Genomic DNA, 25486 nt, shown 5'->3' on the forward strand with positions numbered 1-25486 from the left:
GTTCCCCAGTCCTTTATCTGAGCTTTCTTTTAAAAGTTTAAAATCACACAGCCTGGGAAGTCTGCAGTGAATCCGGCGAACAATCCTGATGTGCACCGCGGATGCATTTACTTAATTTACATGTAAAGAAGCGGTCTCACCGTTGTCAGTTTCTTTATTGAAGAATAAAGTCCGTCTCACCTGGGTGACTTGGCATTAGTGTCCATCCATGGCTGACGCCCGCTCCAAAACAGACAAGTAAAGCCATCAGCTCCGAATATCCCTTTTAGGTTAGCAGGCACCCCTTCTACGTGCACCCAACCGTCCTTATTACGGAGTCTTCCTTGCTTTACCGCTGGTTATGTTATTTTTAAAATGTTTCCTTTTCTTTTTCATTATTTCATTAACACACTAATTCTCCGCTGCGAAGCGCGGGTATTTTGCTATCTACACATATGAAAGGAAAAGCCCTCACTGACTCATCACTAATTCTCCCACTTTCCATATACTGTATGTGGGAAGCTGAAATTTCGCATGCTCATTCCTTGCAGTGTACTTATAAAAGTTAGGTATGTTTCATGTCCAATTACAACACCCAAGGGGGGGAAATGGGTGTACCCCCTAAACTGTATATATAGATAGGGGAAACCCCTCCTTACTATTTCTGCTACTTCCAATTTTCCCATGCTCATCCTTTATACTGTACTTACAAACGTTAAGTATGTTTCATTTCGTGTTGTGCCCCGTAATGAACTTTTGAAAATAACGTCTTCTTTTTGGCGGTTCTCACCATTACGCCATAAGGAAGTTTAGGAACTGAGCTCTCCTTTTGGCGGTTTCATTCCTTATTTCCATTAAAAGAAGATTTATTTCACACACAAGGGCCACCCCTGGTCCCCCTTCCTTTTTCCACACGGCCGGTGTCCACACACCTACCACGTGGTTGGCTCCCTGCCTATATACATTAACGACATCCCGTGCTCATGTGCCTCCTCACTCACTTCCTTACTGTCCTCAGCTGTTCATGCTCACTGCTCCCTTCTTCTTTACTCCACTGCTTCAAGCCTGTTATTGTTCGCCTTGCTTCACGTCTGCCTGCTGGTGGCCCCTGCCTTTTCGTTTACTGTACCGCTTTACTATGAAACTTACAACCACCAAAACTTTGTAATGGCACCTGGCTTTAGATCGAATCTCTGCACAAGAACCTCATTGAGGCAACTGTCTTCACTGAAACAGGCTCAGAGAAGACTGTATGTATTCCTTGCATCCCTCTCATACCCTCTGACCTCCCATTCCAGTTCAAACGCCTCCAATTTCCAGTAAGAGTCTGCTTCGCTATGACAATAAATGACTCTAAAAAAGGTCGGCATTGACTTGACACAAGATTGCTTCTCACATGGCCAACTGTACATTGCATGCTCAAGAGTAAGCTCAGCAGACATTTTACAGCCTTTTTATAGCCAATTTATAGTTGTCACACATTCAAAATCTAACAAAAATCTACCATTAGACTAAAACTAAAATTGGAGTTACTAAATTCAAGTCAAAACAAATCAGTATTATTTTTAATTGCATAGGTCAAACCCTTCAAAATATTTAGCCTGTGTTTGCAAAATTCAGAATTTCTGTAAAGTGCACTATTTTGCATTGAATGTAAATGCACATAGAAATGCCTTTAGATCATGTGACAAGGTAGCCCTCAGGACAACAAAGGCAAACCTAACTTGAGGCATCAAAGCAGCAAAGCGAAAGTATGGCAAGAAAATCCACAGCCACTTTCGTGACACCAGAGACACACAGCACAGAGAACTCAAGCCATAACAGACTATAAGACCACACTACCCGCATGCAGTAATGCTGTCACAGTTCCAGCTGTTTTGAATCTAATTGCACAGTTTGATGCCCTGAAAGACAAGTCTTCCAGGAATTCCATCCTTCCTCAGGATGAACAGGTATTATGCTTGTAGAGTGCTGACGTGAGAAGAACTTTGTGGAATGTAAACCCACGCAAAGCTGCTAGACCAGACAACATGCCTGGCTGAGTGCTCAGACATCTTCATCTTTACAGAGATCTTAAATATTTATCTGAAACACTAAGTCGTCCCCAAGTGCTTCTAAACCACCACCGTCATATTCATTCCGAAGAAGTCCTGTGTCTCTTACCTCAATGACTATCATCCAATAGCACTCACACCTGTCATTATGAAGTGCTTCAAATAACTAGTCTTGGGCCTCTTGAATGTCAGACTTCCACATCACATGACCCTCTTCGGTATACCTATCACCAAAACTCTTCCTCTGAAGATGCCATATCAACTGCTCTTCATCTGGTCCTGTCCCATTTGGACAAGGAACCTATGCTAGGATGCTATTCATTAACTTCTGTTAAGCTTTCAGCATTTGTGTCTGCTAGGCTACAATACTTCTCCATGCAACTGGATCCAGGACTTCCTGAAAGAGAGACGTCTGACAGTCCATGTCGTAAACACGATATCCAGTACCATGACGCTGAGCAATGGTGCCCCCCAGGGCTGTGTACTTAGCCCATTTCTGTTTACTCTACTGACTCAGCACTGTACGGCTGCGTACAGCTGTACCCATCATTAAGTTTGTGGATGACACAATGGTGATGGGTCTCATCAGCAAATGAGATGAGTGAGTTTACAAAATGGAGATACAATGATTGGCGGACTGGTGCAGGTGCAACAATCTGTCTCTTAATGTGGACAAGACAAAATAGATCATTGTTTACTTTAGGAAAGCCAATGCTGTCCACATCCCACTGCACATCGAGGAAATGGTCAAGAAAACCAAATTCCTTGATGTGTACCTGGCAGCTTATCTTATTTGGTCAATTAACACCATCTCCATATCTAAGAAGATGCAGCAGCATCTCCACTTCTGATGACTGAAGAAGGCAAGCCTACCTCCCCCAATTCTCACCACATTCTTCAGGAGCACCATCGAGAAAATTCTAAGCAGCTGAATCACTGCCTAGTTTGGGAACTGCAGTGTCTCTCACCATAAAGTCCTACAACAGTGCACACTTCAATATTATTTATCTTTAATCATTTATTTATCCACTAGCAAAATACCCGCGCTTCGCAGCGAAGTAGTGTGTTAAAGAAGTAATGAAAAAGGAAAGGAAACATTTTGAAAATAACGTAACATGATTGTCAATGTAATTGTGTTGTCATTGTCATGAGTGTTGCTGGCATATATATTTATATATATATATATATATATATATATATATATATATATATATATATATATATGCTTGGAATATGAATATGATATCATCCAATAATATCAGACCAACCCTGACAATGTGGTCTAGAAAACTTGCTGTTTTTAATTTCCAGTTTACATTCAGTAAATATTGAGACAGGTTAAGAAGGAGCTAGACTGAATGGAGGAATTATCAACTAAATAGTTTGGAATTGTTTAAGTAAGATGTCATTTACTGCAAGAAAATGAGATTGTTTTGAAATTTAGAAGCTGGTTTATAAAGGCCTCTTTTTGATACCTGCACCACTTTCATATCTATAATATTATTCACCAGATTCTGTTGATTGATGACAGTAACAGAGCATGCAATGCCAACATCCAAAAATAGTGTTATACTAAACATAATAAATGAAAATATTAATGGAATCTTTAATATGATACGATAACAATAGCATCCATAACCTCCTCTTTCAACAATGAAGTCAATACAGTCTTAAGTTCCCTTAGGGATCATTAAAGGTTGTATGTTTAAAATAATAACACATACACCTGACATTACTGATTAAACACACCTTCAGATGGAACAGATAACTGTTGCATTCAGGAGCATTTAATTCTTATTTACAATTAGGGCTCATTTATACTTCACGCTCAGAACGCGTACGCGTCCGCATCATGGCTGCCACGCGTTCCCAGCGTTCATTTCACGCGTCCTCTGAGCAGGTCCTCAGAAATTAACGCGACGCGTGCGCGAGTTGCAGTACCAGCAAAAAGTCGGGGGGCGCAGTGTGCTAAAAGTCGGAATGTGACGTCAGAGTCTCTGTTTACTATCTACATGTGACAGCAAGTCTCTATGGAGATCCTTCGGGGATCGATGTGCGCGCTTTGCTGTTTGATGAATGGTTCAAAGTGTTGAAGCAAAATGCCGACATACAGATGCATTCGTGGTGCTTTTATATTCAAGCGTCGCATATTCCCGATCGCAATGACATTTTAAAAGTCTCACATACCATCTTTTGTGCCGTCTATTTTTTATTTTTTTACTTTACCTGCTGTCAGGTACAAGAAGCTCGTAGCGATTAAAAACTGGGATGACGTTTACGACCGTCTGCTTTAATAATAAAGTAAACTACGAGGTTAAAGTGGACATTTCGAGATTAAAGCCAAAATTTCCACTTTAATCTCAAAATACACGTTTTCACCGTGTCTTTTATTTTTTTCTCAGTGGCTCAAATACAGCGTTATACATTATGTTGCCGATGTGAAGTTGCAAAAAAAAATAGACGGCACTGAGACTTTTAAAATGTATCGTGTCATTACGATCGGGAATATGCGACGCTTGAATATAAAAGCACCACGAACGCATTTGTATGTCGGCATTTTGCTTCACCACATCGAAGCATCCATCCCGTAGGATCGGCATAGAGGCTTTCTGTCACATGTAGATAGTTCCCGAATGTAATGACACGATACATTTTAAAAGTCTCACATACCATCTTTTGTGTCGTCTTTTTTAATTTTTTTATTTTTGCAACTTAACAACAGCAACATAATGTATATATAGCGTTAAATTTGAACCACTGAGAAAAAAATAAAGGGCACGGTGAAAACGTGTATTTTGTGATTAAAGTGGAAATTTCGGCTTTAATCTCGAATTGTCCACTTTAACCTCGTAGTTTACTTTATCATTAAAGCAGACCATCGTAAACGTCATCCCAGTTTTTAATCGCTACGAGCTTCTTGGACCTGACAGCTGCGGCAAGCAGCAAAAGTTCACCACACAGAACAAACTAAATGTCTGATACTCCAACTCTCTGCACATTTAGAATCTTTAGATTCATACTTGATATCACATTCATGATGAAATGCATTAAAGTGTGTATGTTACATTTTACATATAATTTCATTTAAATAATGAATACTGTTAATAATTACACACATGGGGGTGACAAGGTGGCGGAGCAGTAGCACTGCTGTCTCGCAGGGAGTTACGTTGCTGGTATTTCCTGCTTGTATTCCACACTGTGCTCCGGTTTCCTTCCAAAGATAAGCAGATTTGGGGATTTGGTGCCGCTAAAATGACGCTAGTGTATGTGTGCTCGTATTCACCTTGCGATGAGCGGAGACCTCGTCAAGGGACTGTTTCTCAGTCGTGCCCAATGCTTGTTGGAATGGACACATCCCTGGATTGATGGATTTAATCATTAAACATCCTTTTCACAGATATTGCGGTAAGGTGTTATCGGAATTTAATAGGTGTTTTAGGCAATTCACAACACAGAGAAGCCAAACATGTTCTCACCGTGATAATATCTCACACTGCCACCTGGTGGACTCCTCCAGATTTACGTAAAGAACGCGCGCAAGTATAAACACTTCAACGCTTGCGTAGCAGGAGCGTCCTCTGCAGCATGCGTCGCGTCGCGTGAAGTATAAATGAGCCCTTACTGTATTTCATTATACTTTTATCTGCTTCTCGAAAAAATAAATATTTCCATTCAAATGAAATACCTGCATTTCCATTGCCTGGGATTTTAGTTGTAAAAGACAATGATCCTCCAGTAACAACGACAGGGCCTTTAGTTGTAGCTCCAGCTGTAGGAAAGGACTGGCCAGTAGCTGAAGTTCCTGGAAACCGTGAAAACATATTAAGTAATACTGTATTTGTAACATTGTTCTTACAGGCAACATTACATAGGATCATAAGAAGCTTGATAAAAAAAGAGAAGACCTTTTTAGTCTATCAGACTTGTTTGATTAATAGCAATGTTGTTCCTATATCTTACCCCAACAATTTTTAAAGCCTGTCACCAAATGTTTTGTGCTAATGACTTATTTAACAAACTAGCCAAATGATTTATCAGACTGCTTTTCAAATGCATGTTACACTTTTTTAATGAAATGTACATTATACTCATTAACTCATAAACACAGTATAAACACTTGATGCACAGTTGATTTTTATTAGGCCCTCAATCTTAAATAGGATATACTGTATTTTACTTAGAACATAAAGTACTGTAAAATGCATGAAAGGTGAATCTTATATTTACCAGTGCAGTTTTGAGGGTCACTAAAGCTATATGACACATTCCTAAAAAAAATTAAAAATTAAATAATTAGATGTTCTGGTATTCAGCATTTCTTATTAAAACCATATATATAATTATAGATTTTCAGTAAGCAGTATTAGCCTATTACTCATTCTTGTCTCTTTTCAATTTTCGAATAAATTAAAAATATGCATTCATGGATTTTAATAGATCGTAATATGGTAAAATGTTTGGTCTTCACAACAGCAATGTCACATAGTATATTGTTGTTGCTTTACTCTTTTTGGATCTTAATTTGATTCTTAACCATGGACACCTGTGTGAGTTTACATTTTCACACTTTGTCTTTAGTAGAACCCATTTTCTTCGGTAGTTCAGAGATGGCAAATCTGAAATAATTAATAATTCTTTGCAATTATATAGCACTTTTCTCACTCTTCAAAGCACTCAGCAATTGCAGGTTAAGTGCCTTGCTCAAGGGTCCAACAGAGCAGAGTCCCTTTTGGCATTTACGGGATTTGAACCAGCAACCTACCGATTGCCATTGCAGATCCCTAGCCTCAGAGCCACCACTCCGCCTGTATGGCCTAGTAACAGCAAGTCTGTTAAAGTGATTTTCATGTTACCATTTGACCACTTTTTTTGGGTAAGTAAGACTCCAGAGTACTAAAGTTAAATTCCACATTTGACTAGTGATAGTTGATGGTCATAGTAGAATAAGGACTCTGACAAATGACAGGAGCCCAACCAGCTTGCTTAGTTAGCTAAAAGCTAAGTTGTCATAATGTTTGTTATGCTGGCAGGGATTGCCAAAAGGCAGAAGCAGAAACAAGTGACTAGGAAATGTAAATGTTTAATGAGCTAGACAGTAGTGCAGACACAAACAGGCCAAGGTTTGAGAAGTTGACAGTACTGTATGTTTTGTGGTCTGAAACTGATTTGTACCTCAAAAAAATGTATTAACACATATACTTCATGCTGTATATACATAGGTTTAAATAGAAGCACGTTAGCTGGATAGCTGTTAGCGCCTTTGTCATTTGCACCTCATTGTTAACTGAATAGCTTGTTAAGATAATGGACAACAACTAAAAATCTTAATGCAGCTGTTTAAAACTAAAATAGCTAACTAAATCTAAGCCCCACCAAAATAATTTCCTTTAGAAGAAATTATATGGGTTCTAATAAAAAAAATTCATAAAGCAAAAAACTTTAGCCACTGCGGACCTCCAAGACCGAAGCTGAGTGCCCTGCTTTAAGCAATACTCCATTCTGGCAGTGTACCATTGTAGCTAGGCGGAGTGGTGTAGTGTTTAAGGCTTTGAACCGCAAACCTATGGTTGTGAATTCAAATCCCACTTCTGACACTATGTGACTATGAGCACGTCACTTCATCTAGGAGGGACCCAAAGGAAATGTAACAAATTGTACCTTTCAAATGTTTTCGTGGATAAAGTCATCAGCCAAGAAAAAAAAATATCATTTTTACAATCTGATTTTCAACACTAATATTAAAGAAATAAAGTATACAATACTTCTCAGGGAAAATTAAAACATTTACTATGATAGAGTCAGTAATAGAAAATTAATTCTGAATACAAATAAATATTACATTATTTGAAAGAGGGAAAGGAAGATAAATAATCCATATATATATATATATATATATATATATATATATATATATATATATGTTAACTTTTCTTAGACTTACCCTGTGTCTGTACCATTTGAATTACAATTATTGCTCGGATTAAAAAATGACGTAATAATATCAGTTTCATTAATTTTTGCATTTTGTATACATGGAGCTGCAAAACAAAAAACAAGTTCATTAGACTGTATTTTTTAAACATACCAAAAGAAAGCTCAATGTCATAGAAAAACAAATAATGTAACCTAAAAACAGTTCTTACAATATATTTTTTTAATGTGAATTTTTAAAACAATTAAATTAAACAATTAAACAATTAATTTTGATTACAAAAAATGAATAGGTACAATACTTCAAGCAAACAATTACTAAACTAAATTTTATGACTAGAAGAACAACAAATTACACTAGAATAACACATGGGCATTTACAATGCAATTATGTACCATCACTATCATTATTCTGAACCTGTCTCTGTGTAGTTAACCAATTTGCCACTTATTCTAGAAGTACTCAGGCATTATTGTATGATTAAATAAGAAAGCAGATACTTTACAAAAAAGTTGGTGTAATTAATTTACTTACTAGCAAGTCGTACGCCTCCAATATGAGTGAATTGCAGAGTATTATTCTCAGAATTATTTAAAAGTCCTTCTATAATGCATGTGCTGTTTTCATTTTTCATACTGATAACAGCTGTGCAATTGGAAAAACTGGGAAAGAAGCAATGAATATTTCAATAGTTTCAATATTCCTCTTGCATCTTTTTCTTCTTCACATTTTGTATACATTATATTGAATCCTGCCAAATTTCCCCAAGAAGACAAATGAAGTTCTATCTATCTAAAGTAAACACATTACTTTAACATGGCCTTCTCATAACTTCATTTTAATTTAATCCAGATAATATGTATGTTCAATTCATTATAATAACTATTCATGGTGGCTCTAAAATCCATACTAACCCCAACTCTCTCTTCTGTTTCTTTTTCCGGTTTCTTTGTGGTGGCGACCTGCGCCACCACCACCTACTCAAAGCATCATGATGCTCCAACAATGATGGACTAAAAGCCAGAAGTCTGTATGACCATCATCATCAAGTCCTTCCGTGAGAACCCTAAATACAAAGAGGGCTGTTTCATTTATGTTAGGTAGATTGCCCAGAGGGGACTGGGCGGTCTCATGGTCTGGAATGCCTGCAGATTTTATTTTTTTCTCCAGCCGTCTGGAGTTTTTTTTTTTTTGTTTGTTTTTTCTGTCCACCCTGGCCATTGGACCTTACTCTTATTCTATGTTAAATAATGTTGACTTATTTTTCTTACTGTGTCTTTTATTTTTCTATTCTTCATTATGTAAAGCATTTTGAGCTACTTTTTTGTATGAAGATGTGCTATATGAATAAGTGTTGTTGTTGTTATTGTATCTGTCTTCTGTAAATTTACAACTGTATATTGTATTGCTTTCTGAAGTGTTTTTGCCATTTATTTAAAAAAAATTTTCCATATTACATTTGAAGTAGCTTAACATCTGAACGGTAATCAAATGCAAAGATCCAATATGTGAAATAAGAAAATTTATTTCCTAATTATCCTAATGTTCATCTGAAGGCAGAGCTACAAATTACAAGTAAAAAGAGTTCAGGGCTGCAGCGGGGTTTTGGCTCAATTCACTGCTGCCATTGTGGGGTTTACCAATGACTGTTGATTGACTCTTCTATATTCTTCTACTTTTTCATTTGATATAGTGCATCACAGTGGTGTAGTGTGAACTGCTGCTGCCTTGCAGATCCAGTAGCCTGGGTGTGAATGTGGCATCCAGTTGCCACCTGTGTGGAGAATGAGAGAGTGGGACATGCAACGGACTGACACCCCATCTAGGGTTGGTTTAGGTCAGGGGTCCTCAATCACGGTCCGCAGTGGCTGCAGGTTTTTGCTCCAACCCAGTTGCTTAATAAAAAGCACTTATTGCTAAAGTACCACTTCTGCTTCACGTTAGTGATTTTGAGCCCTTATTGCTTAATTTTGTCTTAAACAGCTATTTTAATTGATCCTTATTATCAATAACATGCAAATGACAAGAGAGAACAGCATTTCTCCATTTAGCTTATTTACATTTACACCTGTGTGTATTTATCTGCACTATTGGGTTTAATTAAATACTTGGAAGAAAAATGAAGAGAAAAAAGTGAAGGACTGAGAATTACTCGTCCATTTTAGCCTTCAAATCATTTGCATGATAGAAAGGGAAAGAAAATCTAGGATATGAGAATGACCTGACATAGCAGAGTTAATTTAATTTCATAGCTTGTTAGTGCTTTATTGGCAAGAATTGCTTTCTAATTAAGCAACCAGGTCAGAACAAAAACCTGCAGCCACTGCGGCTCTCCTGGGCTGGGATTGAGGACCCCTGGTTTAGGTGAATGTGAGACTTCTAAGTTCTGAATTTGATATACAGTATATAGTTCCGGAAGAAGCACTACTTTACTTAGTGGATGACCCAATGACATTGGTCAGTCAAGATGATAAACACTGCCAACTAGATGCGGAATTTAGGCCAACATGTATAGTCACTTAAATCAGTTACAGACCTAAACATCTAGTTGACAGATACTGAATTAGCAAAAATACAAATTAATTCAAACATACCCTAAGTTAAATGTTAAGCCACTTATATCTGCTTGTACAAATAGTTGTAATATGTCTAGTCCTTCTTACACACATCCACCAATCAAAGGTTGCAATTTTCTGTTGAGGAGGCAAAAGATTTTATCAAAGGCAACTCAGTTTTTATCTGGCCTTTTACCATCAAAATGTAATGCCCACCCATCTGGAAAGGAAAGCAATGATGGTCATGTCAGAGTCTACCTCCTCCTGATCTCCAGCTCATATTCTCTTTGTGACTTCAGACTATTATCAAGGCTTTCTCTATTGGCTCTCTTAAGCTTTTAATCGCTGCCTCTTCACTTTCATAATGATTTTCCTCTGACCCTGCAGGGAATACCCTGCAGTTCACTTCCATTAGAACTGGACAAATCTTCCTTCCATATTTTTTTTGCAGTCTTGTATAAACTCTCCATTCACAGTGCACTCCCTCTTACAACCACCTTTAGCAGAGGATGATTATTTTTCTTTTGCAGATCCTAGAAATACATCTTGGAATAGTGATGTTTGAAACAATTTGGGAACCTTCCTTTAAGATCCATCTAATAATAATAATAATAATTCTTTGCATTTATATAGCGCTTTTCTCACTACTCAAAGCGCTCAGCAATTGCAGGTTAAGGGCCTTGCTCAAGGGCCCAACAGGGCAGAGTTCCTTTAGGCATTTGCGGGATTCGAACCAGCAACCTTCCAATTGCCAGTGCAGGTCCCTAGCCTCAGAGCCACCACTAAAAATCCAATGACCATGAGGTGAATACATTAAATTTTCTGGGGGGTTGATGGTGTAAGTTTATGTAAACCGTAGATTTAAGGAATGTTGACAGACACCAATGGTAATAATAATAGTAAAGATAGGTAAACTGCAAACATAAAAGAGTTGTAATAGGAACTAAAGTTTGAATACCATCTAATATCTTGATTTTAAAATGTAAATTTCATTAAATTAAGATCAGAGAGAGAATGGAAAAACTGCTGCAGATTGTTATTTACAGCCCCTTTCACATGTAAATTACAGTATGTGGCAAATACCTGGTTAACTTTTCCAGCACTGCTTAGTGATACACCCTTTCAAATCAGTAGCCTAATGGTGCAATTGATCAACATTCTCAGCAATCCAGTTCATGTTTACTTATAACTCAACCCAATAAATGATTTGTGAATATAAAAATGTACAGATGCAAATGTTAACTTCCTCACTAGTTTAAATACATTTCGAGGCTTTTACAAAGTTTATATAACATAACCTCACTAACATTACATTCATGAACATTGGCTGCGTCAGAAAAATGGCAGTTGTTGCAACTAATGCTTATGTTTCTCTTATCTCTTTAGTTAAAAATAAATTGTTCAAATAAAGATGCAGCTATTCAGAATAAGAGAAGAACACTGCATTTTTTGTGGTGTGCTGCCTGTGCTTGATACTACCATTTCAGAAAATTTTGGTGATGCAACTGCACTACCATATAAAACCACCAGGGAGAGCAGTATAAGCATGAAGTGCTATGTGGAGCATCTGAGCCCCTACTAGAAAAACAATTGCTTGGAATCTCAAAAAGGGATCTGCAAAATTCTTGTTCCACTTATAGCTTTTAATTTGTACACTGTTAAGGCTTTTATTGATTTTAAACTCTTATTATAATGTGTGTTTTTATGGCTTATATCAAAACAGTGAACATCCTTTTAGTAGTAAAAAATAACACTAATGATAATACAATTTACTTCATTGTTCTTTTCAAGACATTCAATAACTGAAGTTTATTATAGCAACTAAAAAAGTACTGAGCTATTTTGAAGCTTATTCTGAGTAAGTCTGTTTTGAATTTTAGCTTTATTGGCTTCCTTTCCTTCATTCAGCTTTTTCTTTAGCACACATTGTATGTACTTCAGAACCAATTTGTCACCAGATTCGAATGCTCTTTTTTCTAATATAGCTTCTCAATAATCCAGGGATTGTTGAACCAATGTGTTAACACAGACGTTAATATACTCTGTGATGTAGTGACAGAGTTCCTGGGGGGTTGATGGTGTAAGTTTATGTAAACCATAGATTTAAGGAATGTTGACAGACACCAATGGTAATAATAATAGTAAAGATAGGTAAATTTGAATCACACATCATTTTCCAGTGTGTCATTTGGAAGCAGTCATTCAGAGCCATTTCAGCCTCCAGGCTCCACTTTCTCACTATTCTGGTGGTAACAGGTTGCCAATAAGATGAATCAGGTTGTGGTCAGATTTGTTTAAAGGAGCAAGTAGATTACACTTAAAGGCATCTTTAACATTTGAATACAGCAGGTTCAGCTTATTACCCAAAGCTCATGACCACAGGTAAGAGTAGTAATGTAGATTGACTGGTAAATCAAGAGGTTCCCTTTCAGATTCAGCTCATTCTTCACTACTAAAGATCGGTATAGCAATGGCAAACTGTACTTGCTGCCCCAAATTGTCAGTCGATCTCGCAACTCCTTTTCACTCACTTGTGAATAAGACCTCAAGATATTTAAACTCCTCCTCTTGAGGCAGTAACTCACCTCCCATTCTGAGAGGAAAGTCCACCTTTTTCCTACTGAGGATCATGACTTCAGATTTGGAGGTGCTGATCTTCAAATCTGCTGCGTCACACTCAGTCACAAACTGTCCCAATGTGTGGTGGAGTTTCCAGCCCAATGAAGCCTACAGGACCACGTCATCTGCAAAAAGCAGTGATGCGATTCTAAGGTCATCGAACTGGACCTCCTCCCTTCCCTGACTTCTCCTTGATATCCTGTCCATGAAAAGCACAAACAGGAGAGGAGACAAAGCACAGCCTTGGCGGAGTACCATACCCACTGGAAACAGTATTGATGTTTTTCCCAAGTATGAGAACACAGCTTTCACTGTGCCATTATACTTGTACACTCCATGGTCCGCTATAAGCACAAACAGTTCATCCATCTTAATTGACAGTGATCAAACATTTCCCATTAGGATAGATGGTAGGCCAGTTCTAAAACCTTTTTGTCTTGCTTTTACTCTCGCACCAGTACTCCATCATTGTCTGTGGACAAACAGCTCCTGTGGTAAAGTGTAACTCAGCTGCTTAGCCACTTGCAATCACAGTGAAAGTACTTGATTATGGGAGTATTTAACACACCCCACTTTCATTTTCTCATTGTCTCTTACTGTTTCAGGTGTTCAAGACATAAGGCAGTCTTTGTGTCCCCTTCACGACTCCATCCAAGTTTCAAGCCTGTTTGAAGAGGAGTCATGACAACCTGGCACATGAGTTTGTGTGCAATGCAGTTGGTTGGTAAATTTAAAATCCATTTAAAATCAATTTACCCAATATCTAGTGGCTACTATTAATGACGAGCCAGAATCAAGATCAATTCTACATTTAAAAAAAGACTAGTAAATAATAAATAAGTTCAGAAAAAACCAGTGAGAAATATGGAGCTTCTGTAAACAGGCTGCTGCTTGCACTGCACCTGAAATATGCAGTAATTGCACATACAGTGATCCCTCGCTATATCGCGCTTCGACTTTCACGGCTTCACTCCATCGCGGATTTTAAATGTAAGCATATCTAAATATATATCACGGATTTTTCGCTGGTTAGCGGATTTCTGCGGACAATGGGTCTTTTAATTTATGGTACATGTTTCCTCAGTTTGTTTGCCTAGTTGATTTCATACAAGGGACGCTATTGGCGGATGGCTGAGAGGCTACCCAATCAGAGCACATATTACGTATTAAATAAAACTCCTCAATTATATACGATATGCTTCCTGCGTGGTGCTTTGAACACTTCAAAGCTTTAACAGCCCGTATTGATTTTTGATTGTTTGCTTTTCTCTGTCTCTCTCACTCTATCTGACATTCTCTGCTCCGGACGGAGGGGGTGTGAGCAGAGGGGCTGTTTGCACAGAGGCTGTTTGCTGAGAAGATACGAACGCTCCTGTAAAAAATGCTGAAAGACTACCTTCACATTGATCCCTTCATTGAGGCCGCTTTATCGTGGTGCTTCCCATACTTAAAAGCCCAAAAGCCCTATTGATTTTTGCTTGTTTACTTTTCTCTCTCTCTCTCTCTGACATTCTCTGCTCCTGACGGCACTCCTTTGAAGAGGAAGATATGTTTGCATTTTTTTAATTGTGAGAAAGAACTGTCATCTCTGTCTTGTCATGGAACACAGTTTAAACTTTTGACTAAAGGGTGTTATTTCATGTCTAGAGGGCTATAATAATGTTAAAAATAAAGAATCCTACTTCGTGGAAATTCATTTATCTGTCTGGAGAGGATTAACCGCGATAAATTAGGGTTTACTGTACTACTGTGCGAAGAATATTTATAAACAGTGTGGGAGAGTTTCTAAGGGTTTAAAAGATATAAAAATAACCATACAAACATATGGTTTCTATTTCGCGGATTTTCACCTATCGCGGGGGGTTTTGGAACGCAACCCCCGCGATCGAGGAGGGATTACTGTATTACTTCTACTTTTGAATTGCCAATTAATCTACACCACAATCTGAGAATCAGACACACCATTCATAACTAAACATAACTAAAGAGAATTGCTAACTGATTGATCGCTTAGAATACTTTATACTTAGTGAGTAACCAGCCCAATATTGCTTTGTATTATTTCTCAGGTGTCAAGACATCACATCCACTAGAGTTCTTCACTAAAATAATATACATGTGAGGTTAGATTCTGGCTTTTACAGGCTTTCTGAATTCAAACTGTATAAGTTACCAATATGATTTACTTGCATAGTTTAAGTCTTTGGTACGTTAAAAAGATTTGCAACCCAGAGAAAGCCGTTAAACCCACCTTGAAAACTCAGCTAGACACTAAACACATCTAAGAATATCTGAAAACACCTAAACAAATCTGAAATAGACCTATCACATGTTTTATAATGTTTGCAATTTTTTTTACTAAGTCCTTGTGTTTAATAATAAATTGCATGACTTTTCTTTCTTTAAATTGGTACGTACTGCGTAAGCTACTTAGACTGAAGCAACAACCAGATCCCCAATCCACAGAGAAAGGTAAGGAAAGTGTTGAAAGCTTACTGAAAATCTCAAGAATGCAGGCTCAAAATGAAGATAAAAATTAATTAAACAATTAAAACCTCTACCCCTCTTACTTGCAGAGTAAACCTTAATGCTGTGTAATAATTTATCTTTGTATTAATACACATAGAGGTAAAATGATGAGATATCATTTTCATTTTCTCACACAGCCAAATGCCATTGAATTTAAGTATTGACCTATTATAAGTGTGTTTCTGTGTGCAGCAAAGGACTGGCATTCCATTCAGGCCTGGTTTTTGCATGTGACTTGGTTTGTAATACATTTGATACGCAAAAGGCATTTCTGAGATCACACAACATCTGATACTTTAAAATCATATTCATACAGTACACAGTGGTGTTATATGAAATATAGAAATTATCTCACACACCAAACTCAGTGAGCACTGTGTGCCTGCCTAATCATTCGTTTACAGAATCTGTTATCTAAGAGAGTTGTGGAGAGACAGACTTTAGGAACAGATTTAAGACAGGAACCAAACTTTGAGTGGGTGCAGACCAGAATGGAGAATACAATCACACTTGATCACACAATTAGAACTGTCATTTAACTGCATGTCTTTTGTTAATGGGGAAAAGTAAGGAGTACCCAGAAAAAAACCTCAGGCAAGCGTGAGTAGATCATGTAAACTCCATACAAAATTAACCAAGCCAGAAATAATTTTATTAGCCACCTGCAGATTTGGAAATTTGAATTTCATTATAGAACATGTATCTCTTTGTACTGATACTTTTAGTTTCATAAGCATCTGTTCCACACACATTTAAAAAGGTCAAGGTGCTAGTAAGTGCAAATGTAAGTGGCTGATAAACACATAAAAAATAAACAAGTGTGGATTCCACTCTAGACGAAATACTAGAACAAAAATATCTAAAATATACACGAAGAAAGGTCACTTTTTTGTTTTTAAATATAATTGCATTCTCAAACTCATTTAATTTAGGATTTCAAAAGGGTCAGAATCAACCCAAGAAGCATTTGGCGCAAGGCAGCCATTAATCATGGATGGGTCACCTGTCCAGTATAGGACCCTAAACCCATTTATATTCTTAGATAATGTTGGAAGGTTAGTTCAAATCCATGTGTATTAGAACATGTAATTTAAAATGAACAGCTGAATTAAGTACTAAAACAAATCAAAAACTGCTAGGCTACAGCCAAAAGAATAAGTTCATTTTCAGAAACGATTATAAGTTCACACTCATAAGTTATTTTTCTATCTTTTACCAATGTTGTACCTAGATTTTGTTCTTATTTGACTTACCTTGTGTTTCCTGTAAAATTACATTGCACTGGATAAATCTAGTCAAAGGAATATAAGAGAAAGTCAAACGTTTAGAATGACTTACTATATATTTTAACAGAGTTTAAGGAATTGATCATTTCAAACTGCAGTCATTTGCAAACAAATCAACTGCTTTCACTTAACAAATACCTTATGGAGACTGAAACTTAATTCATAGATTTATTTTTTATTTGCTTGTTCGTGTGTTTTTTAAAAGCCATAAAATTATCAAGCATGAAACAGATAAAATCATCTTACCATAAATGGAATGCAGTTGTTTGAAAGGCTGAAAAGATAACAATACAGCATCATTAAAAAATCCATATATGCTTTACCAATCCCACATAATCCAGTTCAGCATCCCAATATAACTGTGAAAATTGAGCAGATATTATAGATAAGTTTATGACACTCCTGTATACATATTTAAACTATTAATACCTACTAAAAAGCAACTTTCAAGTATGAGTTACATCACAACACTTAATTGACAGTTCCTGGTTTTTTTAAGGTTTATTAAAACTGTAAAGAATTGATGTTTTTAAAAAGTAACTAAAAGTAACACAGTGTCCATTTATTTATAAATGCCTCCATTTACATCAAAACTAGTTACTGTTACTTCATTTATTTTTAATATTGTTTTTAAGAATACTTATAATAGTGTTTTTAGGGAATCTCTCGTTTTAAATCCTAGTTTGCCTTCTGCAATGAAAAATGTGATCATGCTGAGATCCAAATCCAGTCTACTGGAGCTAGGAGACAAGATCACTAAGTACTTTGATGAAAATGCATTTCAAAAATAACCAAATAAAAGTCACAGCATCAAATTTTTCAAAACATTCACATCGGTACTTACTAAGTGCAAAATAAAACCGATATGTACCCTAATCTCCAATAAATGCCTCACTTTCAATGTCAACATCAGGACAATTTTAGCATCAAAATCTATTCAAAAATGTTTGCTCTGTCTGAATTTTCTAATTGTTGATTAGTTTTGATATCTTTTTGAGGACTGGCATTCAAACATTCAATCTGTAGATCTCACGAAAGCTACTGCCTGTTTTAAATGACATTTAACATCTCTTGATTTTTTTTTTCTAAGCAGTCTTGGCCTGTTAGCAATCTTAGCTCTGCAGAATATACAGTTAAGTACATAGGTATTTGGACATTGATGCACCTTTTATAATTTTATCTCAATATACAACCACAATGGATTTGAAATTAAGCAATCAAGATCTGACAGAGGAATAGACTTTCAGCTCTGTTTAAGGGTTATTGCATTAAGGTTTCAGGCGTTACAGACATTTTTCACAGAGTCCCTCCATTTTCAAAGGCTCAAAAGTAATTGGACATGTGACTGACAAGCAGTGTCATGGACAGGTGTTGCTTGTTCCCTCATTATTCCATGACAAATTAAGTAAATAAAAGGCCTGGAGTTAATTCAAATTTGTATTTGGTAACTGTTCACTGGAACTCAAGATGAGGTCCAAAGAGGTGTCAATGCTAGTGAAGGAGGCCATCATTAGGCTAAAAAAAACAAAATAAACCTATCAGAGAGATAGTTAAAACTTTGGGAGTGCCCAAATCAACAATTCTGTGCATTCTTAAAACGAAAGAATGCATTGGTTAGCTGAGCAACACCAAAAGGCCTGGGAGACCACGGAAGACAACTAAAGTGGATGATCGCAGAATTCTTTCCCGAGAGAAGAAAAACTCCTTCATAACATCTAGCCAGGTCAAGAGCACTCTTGAGGAGATAGGCATATCACTGTCAACGTTTTTCAATCGAGAGACACTTTCATGAATGTAAATACAGAGGGTTTACCTCTAGATGCAAACAATTGGTAACACTGAAGAACAGGAAGGCCAGATTAGACTTTGGCAGAAAACATCTTAAAAAGCCTGACCAGTTCTGGAATAAGGTTCTTTGGCCAGATGAAACTATGATTAACTTGTACCAGTACGATGGGAGGAGAAAAATATGGAGAAAGAAAGGGACAGCTCCTGGTCCAAAGCATTCCACATCACCTGTTGTCTGCAGTGTTATGGCATGGGCATATATGGCTGCCAATGGAACTGGGTCACTGGTGTTTATTGATGGTGTGACGGCTGACAGAAAGGTGAATTCTGAAGTGTATAGGGCTATACTATTTGCTCAGATTCAGCCAAATAAACCAAAACTAATTGGAAGACACTTTACAGTGCAAGAGTATAATGACCCAAATCACACTGCAAAACAACCCAAGAGTTTCTCATGGTAAAGAAACGGGATATTCTTCAACAGCCAAGTCAATCACCTGATCTCAACCCCATAGAGTGTTCTTTCAGTTACTGAAGACAAAACTGAAGGCAGAAAGACCAATAAAACCAACTGAAAACAACTGCAGTAAAGGCCTGGCAAAGTATCATGAGGGTGGGAACCCAGGACTTGGAGATGGCCATGGGTTCCAGACTTCAGGTAGTCATTTTCAACCAAAAATTGAAAATTATCATTATATTTATGAATATGTTAGTTTGTCAAAATTATTTTGAGCCAGTAAAAATAGGGGAACCGTGTATAAAAATGCCTGTCTTTACTAAACAACTCATACAATATTTTTGTTAAAGCCCTTCAATTAAAGCTGAAAATCTACACTTCAATCACATCTTCATTGCTTTGTTTTAAATCCATTATTGTGGTCCGAGTACATATGGATCTAAGTGTAAATCTAACTAATATAACTTTGATTATTAATATCAAAGTGAAACTGACAGCATTGTGGACTAATGAAAGGACATATAAAATATATTGTTATAGTATTGTAATTACTTATAAGAGAAAGAGACTGAAAATTAAATTCACAAAGGAAACGTATTTGTATTCTCAGCTGAGCCCCATCCATCATTCATCCTTCCTTCCTTTTCAAACCTGCTTAACTCATTTATATGGACCATGTACTGTATGATACAAATTACAACAATGTCATGGCCAAGGAACAAACCAAACTCTTAAGCATAAGGTATTTCTGATTCTCAACATTAAGAATTTAGTTTTCCAACTCACACTAAAGTTGATATCACATTATATGAGTTCTAGTCATGGGGTATGTCAGATTTGATGAAGGATGTTGCAGATTGCATCACTAGATCATGTAGTGCTGTACAAGTGCTGTACAAAGTGTTAATAGGCTAACAGAGTTCAGGCACAATTTCAACCCTGTTTTCTCATTTTCATTCTGTTTTAGTATGACAGACACAATACACCAGAAAGACAAGCCTCTTCTCTGTTTGTGAGGCTCAAAACACAAGCGTTTTTTTTTTTATTCCTCATCACTACTTTCTATTCGTTGTACTTGCAGATGAGCATTCACTGGTTGTTATCTCTCCTGTACACACAGCACAATCCTATTATTAAAGAGAAAATCAAAATCCTCACATAAGGCCAACTGCCACCCAATCTTAAAGTTGTGGGGGAAAATGTCTCGCAATCCTGGGGCAATGCTAGAGAAAAGTTGGGTTATAAAAATGACTTGAAAAGTCCATACCACCTGCATTTAAGTCCCTCTGTGTTTCACTGGGCTACTAAGGCTACATATAGACTGTAGTTAAAAGTGACTAAACTCTGATTTTTGGCTCATATCTAGTTTGTCTGTTTGATTATTTAATTTTGAGATTCATATTTGATATAACTGTGTACCACTATCTGTTCTGAATCTATAAAGTCAATAAAAATTAATTCAACATATAAATGCACTAATAGAAAGTTTATATATATGGTCGCATATATGCATATCGAGAGTATCTACACAGCACTACTAATAAGCATTGAACACACCAGCACCTAAAGAATCACAATCACTAACATCCTCTCCTTTTTCACCCACAGACTACAGGACAAGTCGCACGATGAATGCTGACTCCACTTCCGGTCTTGTTTCCGGTCGAGGTGTCTGCCTTTTCTGCCACATGGGCTATTAAAAGACCAACGATGCCAGAAGATGGCATTCATTTCTGAAGTAGAGACCACAAAGAGCTCAACAGAGAGCAAGTTCAATTTAGCCTGAGAAAAGTACTGAAGGGTGCTTGATGTCCCCGATCTTATTTTGGACATTTCTTTTCAGTTAACTTCTTTTTGCATTAAAATGGGATCAGAGTTGTTCCCCAACTCTTCAACATATACCTGTTGAATATAATACAGTATTTAGTTGTTTTATTATATATATATGCATATACATTCCACGTGTTTACTCTAGGTCACTTTACCAAACATTAGATGTTCTATTGAGAATTGATAATATATACTTTGACAAATATTCATTTAGAAAGAGGGAGCTTTTCCACAGCACTGCAATTACTCTTCAGAACACATTACAAGGTCAGCACTTCTTCTGTACGTATTGCTGAAAACTTTTTTTCTCTGTGCCATTAATGAACATATATGTAATTATTACATTTTTCTATTATCTTGGTAAATTTTAATTAGCTATTTAAAAATATTGTTATATGCTTCAATACTTGTTATAAATGCAATCCATACCTTAATGAAAAATTACATCCTGAATAATTTAATACTGTTTGAAGCTGAAAGAAAAAGATACAGTACATGCATGAAATGTATTCCTCAAAGATAGAGCTAAATTTTCCAACTACATTCAGCATTCATTTAATTATCAATTGAACTTATATGTAATGTTTACAAATGTTTCAAAGTTTTTGTTCAGTATTTTGATAAAAAAAGAAATGTGTTATACATGGTTTATAATTAGATACCAGTATTCTTATAGCACTGACTGAGGTTCAAAAGCAAATCTCCACCACTACACTCATCTATCCACAGAATTATTGCATAATAAGACTATATAATATAAATGCTAACTGATTTTCCTCCATCATAAAACAACTAATATACAGTTTGTGGGCTAAGCTGTCACTTAAAATGCATCCAAAGAGAATAAAATAAAATTGCTAGGAGACTGACATACCTGATTCAAAACAGTTGTTTCAGTTGTATTATCCATAGCATTTACTTGTAATGTGAAAACATAGTACGTCTCTGTAAAATTAAAATAATTGTAAGATTATTATAATCATTTTTAGAAGAAAATAGTATTGTACAATTAATACAGAATTCACTATTTTAAAATGAATCTATCCTTCAATATTGCATATAAAGCAATAATAAACTACAGTGCACAGCAAAAGGAAAAATATGTTTTTTGATATTTATGACACAGTAAAAAATGTATACCTATACAGATCAAATCTGAAATAATTCTGCAAAATATTAAAGTAAGGTATTTTCAAATATGTGCATTTATGACAGCTGAAAAGTAAACCAAAGGGAGCTTGCTATATAAAGAAATATCCACCCATGAATCCATCTGTTATTGAACCCAGTTACAATGGCCTGGAAGAAATATATAAAAACAACAACCCCAGACATATCAATTGAACAAATTGGTCATGTCACAGTAAAACCTCTACACATTTAGTTAGTTATTTTACACATTCTAATCCCCCACCAACATCCTCCATTGTTTTCAATTATTTTTAAGCAAATTACTCATTTCAATTTCTGAGAGGCTAGTAATCTGGCAAGATAGTTATCAAGTTATTTTAAGTGAAAAAACATTTACATGGACAATTAAAAATTTAGGAAACAAAATAGTGAAGAAAAAAAATTAAAAGGCTGCTCATTCAATTTTCATATCTAAAACATGCATAATTTTGTTAAATATAGTTCTTAAATACATGTTCAACAGCAGGACTCCAGGCAACACCTCTAATGATTGCAGCAGACATGATAAGAGTGCAGCTAGAGGGTAGCACACGTACTGTTTCTAGTTCTAGTTTCTTAAAGTTTACTGATGAAGATATTCTGGTCCTTTGAATTCATATAATAATTAATGGCTAGGGCAGTGTGGAAACTGTAAGAGATGGTGAGCTCTCTCGTGAATTTTAGTGTTAATGTTATCTATGTTCATATGTACCCACATGTCAAACGTCTGATTGCAGCATAGCCTTGTTTGATGAAATGGAGTCTTGTCTAATACTGGATAGACAATTGTGTTTTAGTGCTAAATAAGAATTTACAAAAGTTTTTCAGCGGTGAGTAAGCCGACTCCCTCACATGTAAGCATACATTCCTGCATACTCTATTGCAATTGAAGGCTAGCATGTTTATAAAATTACACCTAAAAGGATGATTATAAAATAAGAAACATTTAGAATTAAAATCAAAAGTGCAAGGCTGTCATTCAAAAAGGACTGTTATCAGAGAAGCAGAGGTGCTGTAATGTGCAACGATGACAAGAAAATTGAACAAGACTTGGGGATGGTATCTTGGAGGATGAAGAGTTAAACAGTATTTTTCATAATTTTAGCTTAATCCATCCCATGGCAAGTTAGAAAACTGTTAGAAATGCCTGGCCTCCAGTTTACAACACTAAACAACAGATTTTATAAGTTTGACATTTTTGTATGCTTTTATAAGAAATGTTTTTGTCAAAAAGTTCAATTCTGTGAAGTAAAAATATATTGTAATCATACTGTTTTGTGGTTCTTGTAAGTCAGGTATATAAATAAGTATGGCTTGAAAGGTTTAGATAGATAGATAGATAGATAGATAGATAGATAGATAGATAGATAGATAGATAGATAGATAGATAGATAGATAGATAGATAGATAGATAGATAGATAGATACTTTATTAATCTCAAGTATTCATATCTCTCTGAAGTGATGCAGTATGTGAGACTCTGGTAGGAGTGGTATCTTATATAGCGTAAGTGTCATGGAGGAAGGGAGGAAGGGCGGGCATACTGGCCATAATGGAAGGAAAACTGGAATGGAGACTTAAACCCTACAGAATGCCTGGAAATCTTTTTCCCAACTGGAACAGAAGAATAATGGATGGACTGGGTAAACAGGAGCAGTTCATTTCTCCACATGACAGAGGGCAGTGTTCCACTGGGCTGAACCCAGTTAGGGCACCCTTGGGGTGGCAAGGGAATTGGAGTCCAATAACACAGCCCTGTCGGGGTCATTGGGTGCCTGTCAGGGTCCAAGGGGAAGTCTGCCCTGGTTTCCACATGACCTGAAAGTGCTTCAGATGACATATGCCGTGACACCGGAAGCAGCATGGGTCTGGTTTAAAAGAAGTCAGAAGTCATAGTTGGAATGCAGTGGGTGACACTCACTTAGAAGAAGAAAGGAGAGAACAAACTGATTAATTGTCAAATTCTTGTATTGATTTTGGTTGACTTCTGTTTGGAATGTGCCATAACAAATAAAAATCCCATATCAGAACCTGGAGTTCTGTCTGTCGTTTGAGGCTCATTTGGCACCCTCTTGTGGCTACGGCAGTAACTTTCTACATTTAATTTCTTATTCTAAAATGACATTTAGGAGATTATAAAAGAGAGTCCCAGACACTAATAATAACAGAAAGAAAAAATTTAATTGATCACTGGAATTTTGATAAATATAGTTGGATGAAAATGTGTTTTCAGTTTCTCATCTTCTTGAGCATAAAAAGACAGGAGTTGCAGTGATGTAGACTAATGCTCCCTAGGGATATTTCACAAACCACAATTTTCTTTATTTTTGGGATAAAGACCATTTAAGGCTTTCTCCTCATTACAAGTTAAGCCTTAGAGCTTCCTTTTCATGATGAACACATGTACTCGCATCTGTCTTATCTACAATAGCTACCTGTGAAGTCATGGATTATTTTCAAAAGTTACTATTCATGTAGTATTCCCAGATTACCTATATCTTAACCTATAGAGCTAGGATCCCCTGGGCATTAGAAAGAACATTAGAACACCTAATTAACAACAGCCAATCATGGCCTCCTTACAATTTCAAAGACATATTTTATAACCATTGATTAGCCCTTATTGAGCTTTGTCACTCTTACTCTCCTCCTCTTCCTTCTTGTTCCTAAAGCTCTATTCAAATCATGGTTAAAGTCTTAGCTCAACGCCTCTTTATTTAAATAAACTTGACTGCAACTGCACTGTAACGCTGTTCCTCTGTAACAACTTTACTAATCCTTATGCTATCACATCATCTCTCAGACTGTTAATCTGCTTCATTTTACTATTTTATTCTCTACATACAGTAAATACACTCTGTCCTGTAAGGCTAACATGTCATTGTCATTTTTATTGTAAAAAGCACTTTCTCATGGTGTATTCTTTAAATGGCTGGTATAAAAAAAAATTCTTCTTTGATTTAAAATACCAGATTCTGGAACAAATGCAGATCATTATCCATAGTAAAATGCTATAGGTAACATAATTCATATAGAGCCATTAGTTCCTTCCAACACATAGCATACTGAGATGTATGCTTCAATAAAGCTACATATTTTGTACTCCAAATATCAAGTTCTATTAACATGCTCCAAAGATAATTTTATCATAAGCAAACTGACTGAATATGTTGTTAAGAGAATTAAATTGATTAGGATGCTTTATAAATATAAGATCTCTTTCACAAAATACCATAATGACTGGTTATTTCACCATTGCATTAAAAGGTGATATTTTTGGATAG

The 25486-nt window shown here is 36.3% G+C and overlaps 1 protein-coding gene across 4 annotated transcripts in view; it reads right to left on the reverse strand.

The window, feature by feature from the left end:
* Positions 1-25486, reverse strand: part of adgrg2a (adhesion G protein-coupled receptor G2a) — a 177728-nt gene that overhangs the window by 108320 nt on the left and 43922 nt on the right. For all 4 annotated transcript variants that reach the window (XM_039745531.1, XM_039745530.1, XM_039745528.1 and 1 more), the window contains 8 exons: positions 21907-21977; positions 21462-21505; positions 17204-17231; positions 16925-16962; positions 8503-8630; positions 7978-8074; positions 6264-6304; positions 5722-5838 (listed from right to left, as the gene is read on the reverse strand). In XM_039745531.1, the coding sequence (XP_039601465.1) occupies positions 5722-5838; positions 6264-6304; positions 7978-8074; positions 8503-8630; positions 16925-16962; positions 17204-17231; positions 21462-21505; positions 21907-21977 (564 nt within the window). The remainder of the gene's footprint in view (positions 1-5721; positions 5839-6263; positions 6305-7977; positions 8075-8502; positions 8631-16924; positions 16963-17203; positions 17232-21461; positions 21506-21906; positions 21978-25486) is intronic.

This window comes from Polypterus senegalus, chromosome 2, assembly GCF_016835505.1.
Source record: "Polypterus senegalus isolate Bchr_013 chromosome 2, ASM1683550v1, whole genome shotgun sequence".
Taxonomy (NCBI): domain Eukaryota; kingdom Metazoa; phylum Chordata; class Cladistia; order Polypteriformes; family Polypteridae; genus Polypterus; species Polypterus senegalus.